Below are 17791 nucleotides of genomic sequence, written 5' to 3'. Positions count from 1 at the left end.
TTGCTGTCCCTAGTTCCAGGTGCCTGCTTGTGCCAACAGGTATTTGTATGCCTGTTCTATTTGTGAACTGATCTAGCTTTAGAAACACTGGAGGAAGGATGGGTTAGTGTGTTTGCTTAAGGGAGAGCAGCCTCCTGATCTGATCTGATCTCTTTCTTGGAGTGATAGGATCATGAAATGGTTTGGGTCAGAAGGATGCTTAAAGCTCATTCAGCTCCAACCCCTGCCACAGGCAGGGACCCCTTCCACTGGAGCAGCTGCTCCAAGCCCCTGTGTCCAACCTGGCCTTGAACACTGCCAGGGATGGGGCAGCCACAGCTTCTCTGGGCACCCTGTGCCAGCGCCTCAGCACCCTCACAGGGAAGAGCTTCTGCCTAAAAGCTCAGCTCAGTCTCCCCTGTTCTGGCAGGTTCAAGCCATTCCCCTTGGCCTGTCCCTACAGGCCCTTGTCCCAAGCCCCTCTCCAGCTTTCTTGTCATGCCCACACCATTGGGAAGGCAATGTGCTGGATGGCAGAGCAGGAATTGTGCATTGGGTTGTTGCTGCCTCCTTTGCAACCTCATCAAAGGTGCCTTAGGAACTTAAAAAAGAGCTTTACTGTGGGTACATATCACATGAGATGCCAAAATAAAGAGGGTCACATTGTCAGGAAGGAGACCCTACATCTAGCTATGGGATAGTTCAGTACACCCTGGTCTGAGGGGCACAGGGCTGGGGTCACCCAGTTTCCATACTGGTTTGGCTGGTCACGGAGACCTTTGGTTGCACACCCCCAGCTACAAGAGCTCAATTGTAGCCTGATTTTAACAGCTGAGCTCTGACTGGTTTTGAACATCCCAACATTCAGTCTATCATCAAGCACAATAGTGTTTCGGGTATCGTGTATTAAAGGTTACCTCTGGGGAAGTGAGGAATAACAACCATCTCACGTGAGCCGTTTTACAGAGATAATTGTGATAAGAGAGTTTCAAATAGCCATTCCTATAAAAAGCAATTCTCAATACACTGAATTGTTCTCTTTTTCGAGAGGAGAACAGTATCTTCCCAACGTAATGGCTTCTTCATGTTTTAAGCTCTTATTGTTATTATCCATTATAACAGTATTCTGAAGCTTTGAACACCAAGAAAGGACAAATATAACGAATAAGGTAATGGGATGCTGCAGTATAATCCTTCTTTTTATACTTGGCAAATTGCGTGGCCAAATGATGTGGTTTCGAGTAGAAAATGTAATGACTACCCCCAAATGTAGCGTAAAGTTTAATTGGGTTTGCTTTCCGTAAGGTGGTTTTTAAACTGTGCAGTCAGTAAATGGCCAGGGTCTAAACACTGCTGATGGGGCTGGGTTTGACCCACTATAACACCCCTCAGAGCAAGACACTGGTGTTGAACCATCCACTGTGGGTGTTTAACCCCTGGTACCAGCAGCTGCTGTGGGCACAAGAGTAAATAAGGGTGTAAGGATGGAAAGGCAGCCTGGTGTCATCCAGCTCTGTAAGCAAGTGGTCCATCAGAAAGGGATGGGTGCTGGCAGGGTTGGTGATGGGGACAGGCTGATGGAGACCTCCCCATCACCTTCTTGTCTCTTCTGCCATGGGCAGCCACAGCCTCTGCCTACAGATGGGCAGGAGCAGTTGTCTGATGCTTCAGTGTGTTCTCTTCTTGGGAAGCTCTCATCCCCCTTCATCAGGGACTTGGGCAGGTGGTCAGATGGCTTCTGGGCTGCACCCACATCCGAGGTAACCTCTGTGGAGGAAATGGGGAATGTAAGTGAGACAACATCAGCTTTAAGAGCCTGGGGGTGCCAAGAGAGGAGAGAGAGCAGGTGAACAGTGTTGGTTGGTGGTGGGTGTTTTCACCCTGCAGGGTCACTCAGTTTTAATCCCAGTTCCCATAAGTCTTTCAAACAGCCACAGGGTGGAAAACAGTTTTACAAAGGAATGGAGGGACAGGCCAAGGGGAATGGCTTGAACCTGCCAGAACAGGGGAGACTGAGCTGAGCTCTTAGGCAGAAGCTGTTCCCTGTGAGGGTGCTGAGGCGCTGGCACAGGGTGCCCAGAGAAGCTGTGGCTGCCCCATCCCTGGCAGTGCTCAAGGCCAGGTTGGACACAGGGGCTTGGAGCAGCTGCTCCAGTGGAAGGGGTCCCTGCCTGTGGAAGGGGTCCCTGCCTGTGGCAGGGGTTGGAGCTGGAGGAGCTTTAAGGGCCCTTCCAACACAAACCAGTCTGTGAAGAACAGCAGAGCAGCTCCTGGGAGCAGGGGTGTTGGTAGGGGATGGGATTCTGAATCAGTGCCCCTCACAGTGGAAGGGGTTTTTCTTACTCTTGCTGTATCTCCTACTTTTTCTACCCATGGTATCTATTCAAAGGCCCCAGTCCAGTAAAGCACCTAAATACACATCCACCTTTAAATGTGTGTGTAAATCACATTGAATCTGGTGGGATATAAGTTCTGCTGAATAGACATGACATTAAGCACATCCTTACCCATGTTACACAAGCCAGAGCCTGGACAGGGCCATGATCAGGGAGGCATTTGCAGTGAACTTAATACTTACAGCTCCAAGCAGGTTAAGATAAGCCTTTTGTGGCTAAGGAACAAATGATGGTGAACACACTGTGGTGGTGGTGGTGGTTGGAAGGCATGGGGTGTTTTGACTGTTCTAGTGCTTGTTAGTGAAAGGAGAAGCTGGCCCTGCCACCGACCTGGTGCACCATCCTGCACCAAATCTTGGTCCCTATATAACTTAATGTTTGAACAGCCTTGCTTTGGAAAAGGAGTGACTTCTGCCCGTGAAATTTAAGTCCCTTTGATGATGATTAAACTGCAGTAAGACCTTTGCTGCTGGGGTTACTCCTGTGTAGTTGCCACACTTGAAACCTGTGCTTGTCCTTCCTCCTTAAGGGTACAGGGGACCCTTCAATGTTACCGGTCATGGAGTGCTTTGCAGAGATTTCAGCCACCTAAACCATGCACATCCTCAGTCACCATTACTCCAATGCTTTAAGCAATGATGCATTTGGGTGACGTGAGGGTGAAGGGCTGGATCCCCCTGTCCTCTTTGCCCCCTAATCCATGGCTCTGCTCTATGGCATTGCTTCCGCAGGGATCGCCGTCTGCAACATCCCATCGGCGGCGGTGGAGGAGACAGCCGACTCCACCATCTGCCACGTGCTCAACCTGTACCGCCGCAACACGTGGCTGTACCAGGCACTGAGGGAAGGCACGAGGGTGCAGAGCGTGGAGCAGATCCGGGAGGTGGCCTCCGGAGCCGCCCGCATCCGGGGGGAGACGCTCGGCCTCATCGGCTTCGGTACGTTGGCAATGGGATGTATGTGATGCGGTGCTGGCACAGGGCTCATCCGCTCAGGAGGCCTTGGCACCAGTTCACTGCCCTTGGGAGGAGCCAAAATGAGCATTTCCCAAGCCAGAGCTATGATGGGAAGTAGGGAGAACATCTTACATTGGACTGGGGGGGAAGGAGATGCATTTTGTGAGCCTTCACTGAGTCCAGGAAGGACCACACCTGTTAATGCTGCCATCCTCTCCCACAAAACCCATTCCTAAGTCACAGCACCACCAACAGAGCTCCTCCTGAGCCGTTCTGGAGTAAAACAATGTTTGTCTTTAGTTCACCTATAGCTGTAGAGTCTCAGCATCAGAGGTAGCAGCACCTCTGCTGACAGCCCTCCTGGGTATCCCTATTGGTACCCGAGCCCAACCATCACACAGTGGGTCAGGAGGGGCATTGAGGCAGCAGCAGCTCACCCAGTGTTGATGGCAGGCACACACAAAACAGAGCAGAGATCTGGGGAAGCTGGAGCAGGAGCTTTGGGTTAGTCTGTCAGGGTCAGGGTGAGGATGGCAGCACATCCCCAGCTGTGCGCTCACATCTGGCTGCCCATGCAGGCACCCAGCTGGTGTCCCCTTGTCAACCATGCAGCTCTGGGGCACCAGTACTGCATTAAGTGTGTGTGTGTGCATGGGGGGACATCACTGTGCACCCAAACCAGGCATGTGCCAGGCCCCTGCACTGCTCCCAGCTGGAACACCTGGCATTCAAACCATTGAGGCTTGGTACATGGGGCACACGGAGCCTGTGGAGGGGCAGGCAGGAGGCTTCCAGTGATGCTGCAGCTCTCCCCCAGCACAGCATCCACACAGCCCTGTGCTTCCAAGCCACGACAGTTGTCTCTGTCATGCCCAATTAACCAGCCAGAGGCTGGAGTCCTCCCATCCCAAAGAAGCTGCCTGGATAAGGAGGTGGTGCTTTCTGCCTTCCCTTCTCATCACTCCTTGCTAGACACAGAGGACTGTTCCCCTGAGGAGCCCAGGGGGTCCCACAGCAGCTCTGGGGCCACTCTGGGGTGTCAGGACTCAATGGGAAGGTGGGAATGGGTTAAAGGAGCCCCTGTCTTTGCTTCCCTCACACACAGGTCGCACTGCGCAGGCGGTCGCGGTCCGAGCCAAGGCGTTCGGCTTCAACGTGATCTTCTATGACCCATACCTGCAGGATGGGATTGAGAGGTCCCTGGGGGTCCAGAGGGTCTACACACTGCAGGACCTGCTCTACCAGAGCGACTGTGTCTCGTTGCACTGTAACCTTAATGAACACAACCACCACCTTATCAACGACTTCACGATCAAGCAGGTAATTCACCTTGTGTGCATAGCATCATAGGGTCATGGAACGGTTGGGGTTGGAAGGGACCTTAAAGCTCCTCCAGTCCCAATCCCCTGCCATGGACAGGGACACCTTCCACTAGAGCAGCTTGCTCATGGTCAAGGAGATGTTCTGCTCTTCAGGGTTCCCTCTGGTCATGGCCACTGCTCTGGTGTGTATGGGTTACCTCCACATTAGCTGCTTGCACCAGGCAGCCCATGTGCCTCCATACTGTGTTTCCTGGGGTGTAGTGTGCTGCCAGGTAAGTGAGTCCTGTGCCTGTGGTGCAGTGGCAATGGCAGGAGCAGGTTTGCTTTGGCAATACCAACCAGGGCTGGACTCATGTAGAACACCAGAGGCCATGAGGATGCTCAGGGGCTGGAGCACCTCCTGTATGGAGACAGCTGAGAACATTGGGGCTGTTCAGCCTGGAGAAGAGAAGGCTTCATGGAGACCTCAGAGCAGCTTCCAGTGTCCGAAGGGGGCCTACAGGGATGCTGGGGAGGGACTATTCATTAGGGACTGTGGTGATAGGACAAGGGGTAATGGGTTCAAACTGAAATAGGGGAAGTTCAGGTTAGATCTAAGGCAGAAGCTGTTCCCTGTGAGGGTGCTGAGGCGCTGGCACAGGGTGCCCAGAGAAGCTGTGGCTGCCCCATCCCTGGCAGTGCTCAAGGCCAGGTTGGACACAGGGGCTTGGAGCAGCTGCTCCAGTGGAAGGGGTCCCTGCCTGTGGCAGGGATTGGAACTGGATGAGCTTTAAGGTCCCTTCCAACCCAAACCAGGCTGGGATTCTATCAAACCACATACACTGGGATGGGGATTGCCTGGGTCTGGAGTGCAGCAGCACAGCATGGGAAGTGGGTACAGTCCTGGATGGAGGCACCCGGGGGCACCCACTGCTGCATCGGGATGGGGTAGGACCATGTCCCTGCATGGGGCTGACTCTCCTGTCTCTGGCAGATGAGGCAGGGAGCGTTCCTGGTGAACACAGCACGCGGGGGGCTGGTGGACGAGAAGGCCTTAACCCAAGCCCTGAAGGAGGGACGGATACGAGGGGCTGCGCTCGACGTGCACGAGTCTGAACCGTTCAGGTACCAATGCTGCTCCGGCTGTTCCTTGGGGTACCATCAGCACACAACACCCTGAGCCTGGTCACACCGTGGGGCAGTCCTGCTGGGATGGGGAAACCAACACCTGTAACACTGGTGTGCTGGGCTGGCACTGGGGTCACAGATGCAGGGACACCGCAAGCAGTGATTCTAATGGGAGCAATCAGACCTACCCACAGCAGGTTGGGTTTCAGCCCTGTTGGCTCTTCCTTCATGCATTTTCATATTGGAAGCTGTTCCCTTTCCTTCTGTGGCCATTTGGGATTGGCAGGACCCTACCAGGCTGCCCCCAGCCCAGAGGCCACGGGTGATGGGCTGGGGAAGGAGGCTTGCATACACATAGGGTAGGCCCTTTGCTGATGCTGACATCCTTTACTCTCTTTAAACATGGATTAATGTCTCTTTTTCCCCCTTGCTCCCAGTTTTGCTCAAGGCCCCTTGAAAGATGCTCCTAACTTAATCTGTACCCCACACACGGCCTGGTACAGCGAGCAGGCATCCCTGGAGATGAGAGAAGCTGCTGCTACCGAAATCCGGCGTGCCATCACAGGTACCCAGCCCTGTGGGTGCTGCAATGGGAGCAGGAGGGGCAGAGATGGGGCTGCACCATGGCCATGGCCCTGCAGGACACTGGGAAAAGGGTTTGAATCCCATTGTCCTCCCAGTACAAGAGCTGAGGAACCAAACTTTACCTTCCTGTCCTTTGGGGTGAGGGTGGTTGGTGAGGGGGTTTTGTGGGGCTTGGGTTTGGTTCTTTACATCAGTGGGGCACTTGTGCAGTGTGGCAGAGACTAATGATGCCTGTGACTGGGAAATGGTGATGAAACAATCACTGCAGCAACAGTTGCTGCCCCTTTGAATCGTGCTAACCCAAAAGATGCTGCAGATGAATGTGAAAAGCCAAAACCTGCCCCATGGAAGGCTTCGTATCAATGTGGAAGGCATGGTTTCATGTCGGGCCAGCCCCTGCTTTGAAAGCAGTGGGTCAAGGGAACAAAGTTCCCCAAAGCAGAGAGCTGGGATGGGGTGGGAAACTGGGCTCCAACCCTGCATGTTGGGATGGCCAAAATCTCCTCCTAAAACAAGGGATGTGGGATTTTTATCCCCATCCTTTACAGTAACTATACATATATATATATGTATATGCTTTTATATATATATGTCTTGATTGATTGAGGGGACTGCAGCACCTCCTGTATGGAGACAGGCTGAGAAAGTTGGGGCTGTTCAGCCTGGAGAAGAGAAGGCTGCATGGAGACCTCAGAGCAGCTTCCAGTATCTGATGGGGCCTATAGGGATGCTGGGTAGGGACTATTCATTAGGGACTGTAGTGATAGGACAAGGGGTAATGGGTTGAAACTGAAACAGCAGAGATCTAGACTCGATATAAGGAAGAAATTCTTTACTGTGAGGGTGCTGAGGCACTGGAATGGGTTGCCCAGGGAGGTTGTGAATGCTCCATCCCTGGCAGTGTTCAAGGCCAGGTTGGATGAAGACTTGTGTGATATGGTTTAGTGTGAGGTGTCCCTGCCCATGGCAGGGGGTTGGAGCTGGATGATCTTAAGGTGCTTTCCAACCCTGACTATTCTATGATTCTATATATGTATATACATACACACAAACTATATATATATACACATATATATACACACTAATAGTGTAACAAACATATATATAGTGTGTGTAGTATATATACAATAACTATATATTACAATAACTATATATACACACACACATATATATTGTGTGTATATATATATATATATATATACATACATAAATGAAGAAATTGTAGCTTATGAGAAGGTGCTAAGCTGGGACCTCCCTGACACACACTTCCCTTTATTGCCAACTCCAGGGCGCATCCCAGAAAGCCTAAGGAACTGCGTCAATAAGGAATTCTTTGTCACAACGGCTCCGTGGTCAGTAATAGATCAGCAAGCGATCCATCCGGAGCTCAATGGTGCCACGTACAGGTAAAGCTGGGAACAGGAGCCTGGCCAGGGGATGGATGTGGGGATCCGGCTATGAAGTGAGGCTTCAAGCCCTGTCACAAAGCTCCTCTGTCCTCCATCGGGACCACAGTCACAGCACTGGGGTTACAAGAGATGCTTGATGTAACTATGGGGTTAGGAAGCATCTTAAAGCCTCTATTCTACAGCCACTTGTACAGCACCACTGTTAGTGCTGGGACCCATCGCCAGCCATGAGCAGGCAGATGGAGCTTCTAAACTGAATTCACTGTGAGCCCAGCCCAGCTAATGGGGCAATGAGCCAGGGGGAAACTCCACCTATAGGCCCATAGTCAGGTGGCCTCATTCCCACCTAAATCCCAGGAATTAGGGTTGCTTACTGGTCTCCTTTGGATAGCTCAAAGGATGCTGATAGGAGATGTGTCAGCAGGAGCATGGGCACCCATAGCAGAGGGGTTGGAACTGGATGATCTTAAGGTCCTTTCCAACCCTAACTATTCTGTGATTCAGCAGATCACCATTGCCAAAAGTACTCTGAGATACCAGAAAACCCTTGCAATTCACTGGAGTAAATGCTCACTGTGCCCAGCAGAATGCATAGACCAGAACATCCACACCTGGTGAAGCATCCCCCATAGTCCTGCTCCAAAGCACAAGGGTGATGATGCCCTTATCCTGTGATGCTCTTACAGCCTTAATCTCTGCCAGGTGCTTCATCCAGGCTCAGCTCCTGCAGAGCCATGGCCCTGGAGTCCCTGTAAGCTGGTACCTGGGATCAGCTCACCCCATCCATGGGCAGGATTCCCTCCACTCTTCCCTAAGGAGATGGTGGCTGGAGAGAGCTGCTTGTGGCCTCATTGCCCCATCACATCTCCTGTGTGCACAGCTGAAGAGATTCCCCTTTAGTGCCATGGTTTGGACCACTCACCCTGCTCTTAGGAAGGAAGATGGACTAGATCCAACCCTGCTTTTCAGCTGTGCTCTCTGGTTACATGAGGAAGATGCAGCTCACTTTCCATAGAGGGATAACTTACACCCAGGTGTACGTGTTCAAAGGTACTCAGAGGGATGAGTGAGTAGGAGCACACTAGCGTGTGGTGCTTCAGAGAGCAAGCAGGGTCATTCCTTACCCAGTTTTACAAGAGGCTTCCTTATGGTCCAAGAACCTGTTAGGAGGTGGAGAACAAGGTGCAGTCCTGGTGTCAGAGCGGAGGACACTCACATGGAACACAGTGAAACTGGGTTAACACTGAGCTACCCCTTGTAATGTAAAAGGAAACCAGGAATGGGATCTCTGCCTGTTGCCTCTCTAGTCTGTGGGATGCCCACCCTGCCTCTCTGTGTCCCCTCTCCCAGGTATCCCCCTGGCATGGTCAGTGTGGCACCGGGAGGAATACCGGCAGCTATGGAGGGCATCATTCCCGGCGGCATCCCTGTTACTCACAACCTCCCCACAGTGGCACATCCTTCCCAAGCGCCATCTCCGAACCAGCCCACAAAACACGGGGACAACAGGGAACATCCCAACGAGCAATAGCAGCTAATTTAAAAAGCACTCCATAAACTTAGGACCAAGAGACGTTGGGAAAGAAGTTATCCACGGACTAAAGGAAGCATTTGATACGAGATTTGTAACGTTCCTTTTGGACAGACGCATCATTGATGTTCCCCACAAAGTGACAGTGGTCAATGGGGAGAAGGCCTGAAGAAGTCACCTCAACCGAAGCGCTGAAAACTCGGATGTGATCCATGAATGAGCAACTTCTGTTCTTGTGTGTTCAGTTTCCTTCATCTGTGCATCAATCACATGAATAAAGAGAGATTCTTTCCCCCCCCCTTTAATTCATCGGGAAGGGCAGAGCTTCTGCACCAGTGTTCAAACCTCTGCATTCAGCCATCACTGTGGAGTTAACATGGATGCGGCTTCAGCCCTTTCCTTACTCCTGGATCTGGTTACCTCTTCCAACAGGAGCCATTAGGCCTGGCTTAGAGGAAAAACATCCTAATAATCCTAGGGCCAGTAATGGAAGTTCTCCTGCCAGGCTTAAGCTGGGATCCACAGGATGAGAAGGGCAGAAAGGGAACGGCCACTGCCCTGCTAAGCTAAAGGAAGAAGCCAACAACAGCCCCCTACACTGAATAAAGTAGCTGTGCATCCTATCTCTGCCCTGCAATGATGCAAGACAAAAAAAAAGAGGAAAAAAACATTAAAAAAAGGAAAAAAAAAGAGAGAAGAAAGTATTAAGTTTCACACTATTTGTACTCAAATATATTTTCTCAGTTTTAAATCTGCAGCTATTTTATCAAGTGGAAAGAAAAAAATGAAGTCTTGAGCTGGAAAGGGCTCAAGGATAATGTTGCATTTCCTTATGTCTCAGGAAACACTTTTTATGGTAACTTGTCAGACTGTCTCTGAACAAACCCCCCCTTTTTTTAGACATGGGTAAAAACAAAAGTCTTCTTTTCTTCACGTGCTATTTTATACAAGAACACTTGGACCACGTGCTATTAGATGGGACTGATTTTAACAAATCCTCTTAGATTTGTATCAACTTAGTTACATGTTATCCTCATAGTCTTTTGTGAAGCATCGCCTTTTTGTTTGGAAGAGATGGCCGATGTTGAGCCTTCGTATGGGTACACTCCTGTTTCTGTGACATAACAAAACACCTGAAGCTGTCCCAAGCAACCAGAAAAGAAACCACACAACCCGATGGCTCTCAGCAGTATGTTTTGTTTTAGTGTGTTACCGGTCCTGTATTTGTTTCTTGTAAAGGTGGACATTTAGCGGTCAGTGCAGTTTTCAATAAAAAAGTGATAAAATTCCTATCATTTCCAAGAGGTCGGAGCTGTGGTTGTGGTGTCCCCTCCTCTGGAGCCACACAGGCAGCAGGTAAGTCCTCCTTAAGTAACTTCAGTGCTCACAAGCATGGGCAACAGAAGGTGATGATGGTCTTTGGCTTCCAGAAGTGCCATAGGGACTTGGGTCAAGCTTGTTGGTTGTAAAACTGCTACTGAGGGACTTCAGTTTGACATTCAGGTGGTGCTATTCATCAGCTGAAAAGCTCTAACCTGTGAATACTTGGTATTAATCACATACAGCCTCACTGGAAACCAGCTCAGATGGTTTCTGTTAAGGTACAAAAGCAGCTATGCCCCATACAGTGTTTTGTGCATGTACTCAAGAAATGAAGCATTAAGAAAGCACCAGGGAACCAAGCTGAAAACAAGTCCAAGAGGGGACAAGGCTTAGAGCCTTGCTACAGAAGTACCTGCTCTTTTGATTCCACATTGCAGCAGTGCCAGCACACTTGGAGCTAGAGGAGACTGCAACAATACAGAAACCAAGGAGTGTCCAGGGTACAACACTGTGTATGGTTTGCTTTAAACTGAAAACTAAACACCAGCTTCACACACTAAAACTGAGGTCACCTTCTACAGATGAGTGACCACTTTGTGTCAGTGAGGAACAGCACATCAGTGATGATCCATGAACACAAGACATCCTGAGGACACAACAGGTTAGTTACAGAGAAGGGGTTTGGGAAATGCTGAAATGAGGCTGAAAACCAAGAGGACAAAGTTCAATTGATGTTTTCAGGTTGTTTTAAACCAGCTCTGGTACTTTAACTTGAAAGGGGAGACTGAGCTGAGCTCTTAGGCAGAAGCTGTTCCCTGTGAGGGTGCTGAGGCGCTGGCACAGGGTGCCCAGAGAAGCTGTGGCTGCCCCATCCCTGGCAGTGCTCAAGGCCAGGTTGGACACAGGGGCTTGGAGCAGCTGCTCCAGTGGAAGGGGTCCCTGCCTGTGGCAGGGGTTGGAGCTGGAGGAGCTTTGAGGTCCCTTCCAACCCAAACCAGGCTGGGATTCTGTGAAAAGTGGCAAAGAGGAAAAGCAGCACTTAATAAGGGTCTCCACATGCACACAAACCCATTCTGTTAATGGAGTAAAGATGATCTAGTAACATTTGCCATAAGCCATGCAGCAGCACTGTGGAAGAATCAGAATTACTAAATTTTAATAGATTAAAACCAAAAGAAATACAGGGATTTCCACTGAGGAATTTGTAAATAAAACCAGGGAAAAGGAAATCAACCAGCTGTAAAGGAGGTAGCAATGAAAAGCCAAGTTCTGTGCTAGGAAACCATGTGCAATAGTATGAGGAAAGTAACACTGAGGAACCCGATTTGATGTGTATGTACTTGGCCGAGAGAGCAGAACTTGCCAGCAAGCTGCAAGGTAGCATCTGCAAATTAATCTTGGGATCCATTACCGCTCAAGTCTGTAATTCAAGGAGAGAACCCATTAATGTACACTGACGACCGTGCTAGCACAAAGCAGGGGTTTGCATCTCTTTAATCTACAGGTACATGAGGTTTGGATTACTTTGATTCTGTAAAAGACACTTCACCAGTTCCGAAATGGCCTGTGAAGCGTGTTAAACCTGAACAGACCATTTTACAGCACATCAGAACAAAACAATAATGATCAAGGAAGCCAAGAGCTCTGAAGTACCAGGACTTGTCCTCTCAGACCAGAACTAGGCGAGCGTGGGGCATGCTTTCAGATAGAGCTGGACTGGCTGCACGGTGAACTTCTGCTTGGTGCGGCGTTGGATGGGGACGGGGATGGCTGGGCCACAACACAGGTGCCCACACACAGCAACAGGAGGTAAGGAGAGGTGTGCTCATCGAATTGGCTCAAGGTAGGCTTTCACATTGGTTGTTCTTCCCCATGTTACAAGGAAGCTTCACTTCCTTCAACAGAACAATACTACAGAAAGCAAAGGGTGGGTGGGATGTTAACACTCTGCACAGTGTTTTGCACACCCCTCTAAGGAGCCTACTGAAGGCAGGAGCTGCTCCTGCTGTCCATTCAAATGGTCTGCCCAGGGAAGCTGCTCCTGGCTAAGCTCAGATCTGAATTCACAGTGATCTGGTTGCTGAGTAAGCACTAAAGCTGATGTGCTTAAGTCCTGACCTAGAACGACCTCCACCGCCTCACACTGGGTTGTGCCACACCACCATCAGCTCAGATCACAGGAATTCTCAGCCCAGCTTACTCCATGTTCAGCTCCCCTGACAGAAACTCTGCATCCTCAGCTAGACAAGGTTTAAAGGGGTTTCAGGGCAAGGGAAGAAAAGGGATGGAATAAAAATATACCAATTTAGAAAGCAAACTTCAAACAGGACCATAATCTGGTGAGGAACCTCTTTAGTATCTGCGGTTCTGTTCAGCTCGGGTAGGTCACACGTACATCGCAGATAAAGCATGCATTCTTCAACCTGAAAACTTGTGCATGCACCCATCAGAGGAGATCTAACGGCCAAAAATAAAGGAGGTGAAGACATCATAAACCAAAAGGGAATCTGTGATGGGACAATTGCTAAGTTAATACAGTACTTCATTATCTCTATTACTTTTGGTGTCATCACCAAGTTTCCGTCGGAGTTGTGCACATTTCAACACCATCTAAGCAGCATTTGGAAGAAAAAGCAGCAAGTTCCTCAGGGTTTCCATAGCTCTGAACTACATAAAAATAGGTGCTATGGGGCTTCTTTCCAAATTCTAAATGAAAACAAATCTCAGCTACGGCAAAATTCCTTAGTCAACCACCACACCATCCAAAGTGCTTTTCAAGCCAACCTGAATTGCACTATGTAAAAACTGGCATTAACCTTTAGTGTTGGAAGTGAGATTTTTAGATCAACTTTATCCATTACAGGTTACATGGCTAAAGTTATCAAATATAATAAAATTTCTACTTGGAGAATATACTCTGAACTTACAGGCTTAGGAACTTACAGAAGTTTAAGTATGGCCACATCAATCAACATGCAAGAAATTCCCAGGTTTACAGGCTGAGAAATATATAACACAGTGCTTTTAAAAAACAACTTTTTTAGCATAGATTCTTCTTTTTAATCAGAACTGCCAACTGTGTTCTCATCACTACATTTCCTGACCAAGGAGTAACCCTTTAGAAAGGTGTTCTTTCATTTGCAGCAATGTCTATGTTGGTGAATGAAGAAATGATTAAATGAGGAAGAGTTTGTATCACAGCAAGATGGAGTTCTGGCAACATGAAACTCAAATTGTGTCCGAGTTCTCCAATTTCACATATTTATGTTTAGTGTATGCTCACTGGAATCAAATCCCCATATTTTAGGTCACTTCTCTGAATAAATATTCTTACGTATACTGAAAGGAACCTATTCACTATTAGAAGTTAAAAGTAAAAGCAAACTAAAAAGAAACCCAAAACAAAACCTTTTTCAGGAGACAAATCATTTCACTCAAGGAAAAATTTAGCTTCTCTTCCAGTTTGTTCCGTAGAGTTTTATTATATGGGCACAGCAGTAACTATGGGATTAGTAAAGTAATGAATGGATTTTTGCTCATGTCTTGCTGTGGAGATTTTGTGCAAACCAAAAAGAGAAAACCTCACCGTCTGACCTGGGCACGAGTGAGATTTCACATCAAAGGGCCTGGCAAAGGAAATGGGTCAAAGTAGCTAAAAGGTGATGCAGAATACCAAGTTCTACTGCAAAAGAACCTCGGAAGGAAGAGATCCATCTATACCATGTGCTTTCCTAAGTGCCCTTCTTTGCAAGATTTCGTCGCAATAATTAAGATGCTGGTATACTCTTCCTATTACACAACCTCTTACACAACCACATGCGGGACATTTATAGACAGATTTACAATCAGAAAGAAAAAGGTTTCTTTCTTTTCCATCTTGATAATAAAATTAGGTGGGTTTCGTTTCGTTTCTATACAAACTGTAGTCCAGCCCATTTTGCTCTCTTCACGCAGCAGATGAGCTTTAGACTCTCTCCATGCTGGTTAGAAAAATCCTTTCCAGCACACTTTTCCCCTAGAATGGGGTCGTTCCACAATGAACTGCTAGAGCACAATGCTAACTCCGGCTCAGACACCCTGTGCTGGTCATTTTCTGTTCCGTTTCTTCATTCATCATCATCATCCTCATCTTCCTCACCATCGGAAAGGGATGTACACGGGCGGATCTGTCGGTAGCGATCGAGCCACTTCTCTACCATCTGGGTGACCAGCGGATGATTGCGCCTGCGAGAGCTCTTCTGCATTGCCACGAGGACCCCTCCTTCTGTCACACAGCAGTCCAGCCATTCCCGAAGCAGCTTTTCCTGCTGCTCCTCATTCCCTATCTTTGGGGGAGAGAAAACAGATTGAGGCTTGAAGCATCAAAACCAACTTCAAGCGAGCCACCTGCGATAGATACTCTGATATACCTAGGCCAAGGGGAGCAATGTGGCTCCTGTTCAAGGCCTAGCAAACCACTGCAGCCAAGAGTCAGAGCCAAACACGGATGCACACTGTGTTTTAACCAAAATGTGAAGGTTCTGCACACGTTCTCCAGCTTTTCTTCCCTTCTAAAGCCTTTACAGTGTGTTTCCAATACATCCTTCCTATATTTCAGCTAATTATTTATGGTAGGCACCATAGGAGGGTAAGTCCTAAAAGCCTTCTGGCTTTACAAAGCAGTATTGGGGGGCCTAACAGTTCTTGACATGACAGCCTCCCTCTTGTAAGACATCGTAAATCTGGGAATTGCTAAAAAATACCTCTCTCCAGACATAAACTCCATTTTTTTTCTCCTTTAACTACAGGATAGTGCAATAACTTAATGTTTTCCAACCCTCCCTTCCCCCAACACACACTTAACTGAAAGTGGTTCACTGTCTCTATAGCTATTCAAGAAGAAATTACTTGAACTGCAGTAGAAAGAGGTAGAACAGGCTGTAACTACTGGCCTATATTTGTGCTGCATCCTTTTAAGGAAAAAAAGGTCTATTTTAGTCTCACGTTAGTGAGAATCCTTATTTCTGGGTCCTCTTCACTTGTATTCACATGCAGTGAAGTTACACTCAATTTCCAGAGCTATAGATAAGCAAATTGGTGGGAAATATCTTTCAGAATCCCCTCAAATGATGGGGAAGTATCAAGCAAACAGAACCACACACTCCCTGTAGTTCTCTGAACTGCAGAGCCCTATGGGGCTACAGGCATTGCTAAGGCCATACTTTCATAAGCACCCATGACAAAGTCTACCAGCCCCTGTGGTATTTCTAAGGTTACTTCTTACCTCTTGAGCAGAAAGGAAGTGAATGTGCAATAATTTCCTCTCGCTGTCCACCAAGGGTAGAAAAGTAACAGTAACGTCGTCGTCAGTGTTCAAGTTAGCACCAGCACCACGATTGCCATAACCATCGTTCTCCATGGCAACCAGAGCAGAGAAATGGCCCCTTGTGTAGCCCAGAGCAATAGGACTTTTCCAACAAAAACTCTGTTCCCATAACAAAGGCAAATACACACCTAAGAGAAATTAAAACAAAGGGTGAGATTCAGAACTGCAGCATTCAACAGTGAGTTATTTTGATACAAAACTTCTGCTTTTGGCTAAAGGCAGCAAGTTACAAACACTTGGGGGGCCCTAACACAAGAGGGACATGGACCTTATCGAGTATGTCCAGAGGAGGCCATGGAGCTGCTGTGAGGGCTGGAGCAGCTCTGCTCTGGAGCCAGGCTGAGAGAGCTGGGCTGGGGCAGCCTGGACAAGAGAAGGCTCCTGAAGGGGAGACCTGAGAGCAGCTCCAGTGCCTAAAGGGGCTGCAGGAAAGCTGGAGAGTGGCTTGGGACAAGGGCCTGTAGGGACAGGCCAAGGGGAATGGTTTGAACCTGCCAGAACAGGGGAGACTGAGCTGAGCTCTTAGGCAGAAGCTGTTCCCTGTGAGGGTGCTGAGGCGCTGGCACAGGGTGCCCAGAGAAGCTGTGGCTGCCCCATCCCTGGCAGTGCTCAAGGCCAGGTTGGACACAGGGGCTTGGAGCAGCTGCTCCAGTGGAAGGGGTCCCTGCCTGTGGCAGGGGTTGGAGCTGGAGGAGCTTTAAGGGCCATGCCAAAACAAACCAGTCTGGGATTTAAAACATACTTGGTTTGGTCAACACTCACACAGGTCACACTGTGCAGTACAGCTCATTATTATGAGGTTAACATGAGATTAGTAAAGCATCTCCACAACTGTACAAGTATAGACATCAATGCCATTACAATTCCAACCAATACCCCATTCCCTTAAAATCTGGTCTGTACTATAGTGATGAGAAAAACACAAGGTTAGAAAAGCAGTCTTATATTTGGCAATTCTTCTTAGAAAGAAAGACGTATAATGAAAAAGGAATGATTGTGGATCACAGAAATGAAAGCTCAGGCAGATGTCTATTTTTACCAGAACACAAATTCCACCATCTGCTTACAAAACGTATTATTAAAGTAAGTTACTGCACTGAATGCTAGTCAGCCTCTAAGCATGTAGCTCATCCCAGAGACAACAGGACTTCTTACAAACGTATTCACAGATTATATTAAGCCACATCAATTCTCATCTCTAGCCTCCATAAATAACTGAAGAACACCCCAAAAGCTGAGACTATTTTACTCAGATCATTGATGTCACTGACTCTGGAAGGAACTGCACTTTTCCTCCTCATTTTCAGCAGTAAAGACAGTAATTCCCATGAAGTCTCAAAAACTCACAATCCTTTTCTTCTAGGAACAGAACTAGTTCTTGGTGTGTTCTGCTGCAAGACAACTTCAGCAGGAGCAGTCCTTACCTTGTGACAGCTTAAAAATAGCCACGCATAAACTTAAGTGCACATGTAGCATAGCAACCTCTCCTCGTACAGCTGCTGCCAGCAAGTTGGGAACAGGCACTGCAGCAAAACAAGGCACTTCACTTCTCCTCCAGCATCCATGGAGATGGAAGGGCAGCGCTAAAATGGAAATCTCAAGCAGGGGGGTTGGCTTGGGGTTTTATTTAAGTTTAGAACTTGGCCTATTTTGCTGCAATAAAATTTAGTTGGGGCTACTCATTTGTCCCCTATTCTTGAATTGGTAATCAACATCTAAATGTCTATTTTTTTTAGATCAAGGTTCACACCATCCAGATCTAAGAACAAACTCATTTAATACCTTCTCAGTGCTTCCTTCCTTCCATTCCCATTACAG

At 48.3% G+C, this 17791-nt stretch overlaps 2 protein-coding genes across 3 annotated transcripts in view; one reads left to right on the top strand and one right to left on the bottom strand.

Annotated features, from left to right (window-relative positions):
- The window catches only part of CTBP2 (C-terminal binding protein 2), a 136827-nt gene extending 126256 nt beyond the window's left edge, over nt 1-10571 (top strand). For both annotated transcript variants that reach the window (XM_034062115.1, XM_034062114.1), the window contains 6 exons: nt 3107-3313; nt 4437-4651; nt 5627-5757; nt 6198-6325; nt 7634-7751; nt 9105-10571. In XM_034062115.1, coding sequence (XP_033918006.1) covers nt 3107-3313; nt 4437-4651; nt 5627-5757; nt 6198-6325; nt 7634-7751; nt 9105-9285 — 980 coding nt within the window. In that variant the 3' untranslated portion in view covers nt 9286-10571. The remainder of the gene's footprint in view (nt 1-3106; nt 3314-4436; nt 4652-5626; nt 5758-6197; nt 6326-7633; nt 7752-9104) is intronic.
- A 1503-nt stretch (nt 10572-12074) lies between these two features.
- ZRANB1 (zinc finger RANBP2-type containing 1) overlaps nt 12075-17791 on the bottom strand; it is a 46907-nt gene continuing 41190 nt past the window's right edge. The window contains exons 10-11 of the mRNA XM_005143731.4: nt 15872-16101; nt 12075-14933 (exon numbers count right to left, since the gene is read on the bottom strand). Of these exons, the coding sequence (XP_005143788.1) occupies nt 14715-14933; nt 15872-16101 (449 nt within the window). The 3' untranslated portion in view covers nt 12075-14714. The remainder of the gene's footprint in view (nt 14934-15871; nt 16102-17791) is intronic.

Source organism: Melopsittacus undulatus, chromosome 4 (assembly GCF_012275295.1).
Source record: "Melopsittacus undulatus isolate bMelUnd1 chromosome 4, bMelUnd1.mat.Z, whole genome shotgun sequence".
In the NCBI taxonomy this organism is placed as follows: domain Eukaryota; kingdom Metazoa; phylum Chordata; class Aves; order Psittaciformes; family Psittaculidae; genus Melopsittacus; species Melopsittacus undulatus.
Note: the sequence above shows the minus strand (reverse complement) of the source record. Positions and strands in the feature narration are given on the sequence as shown.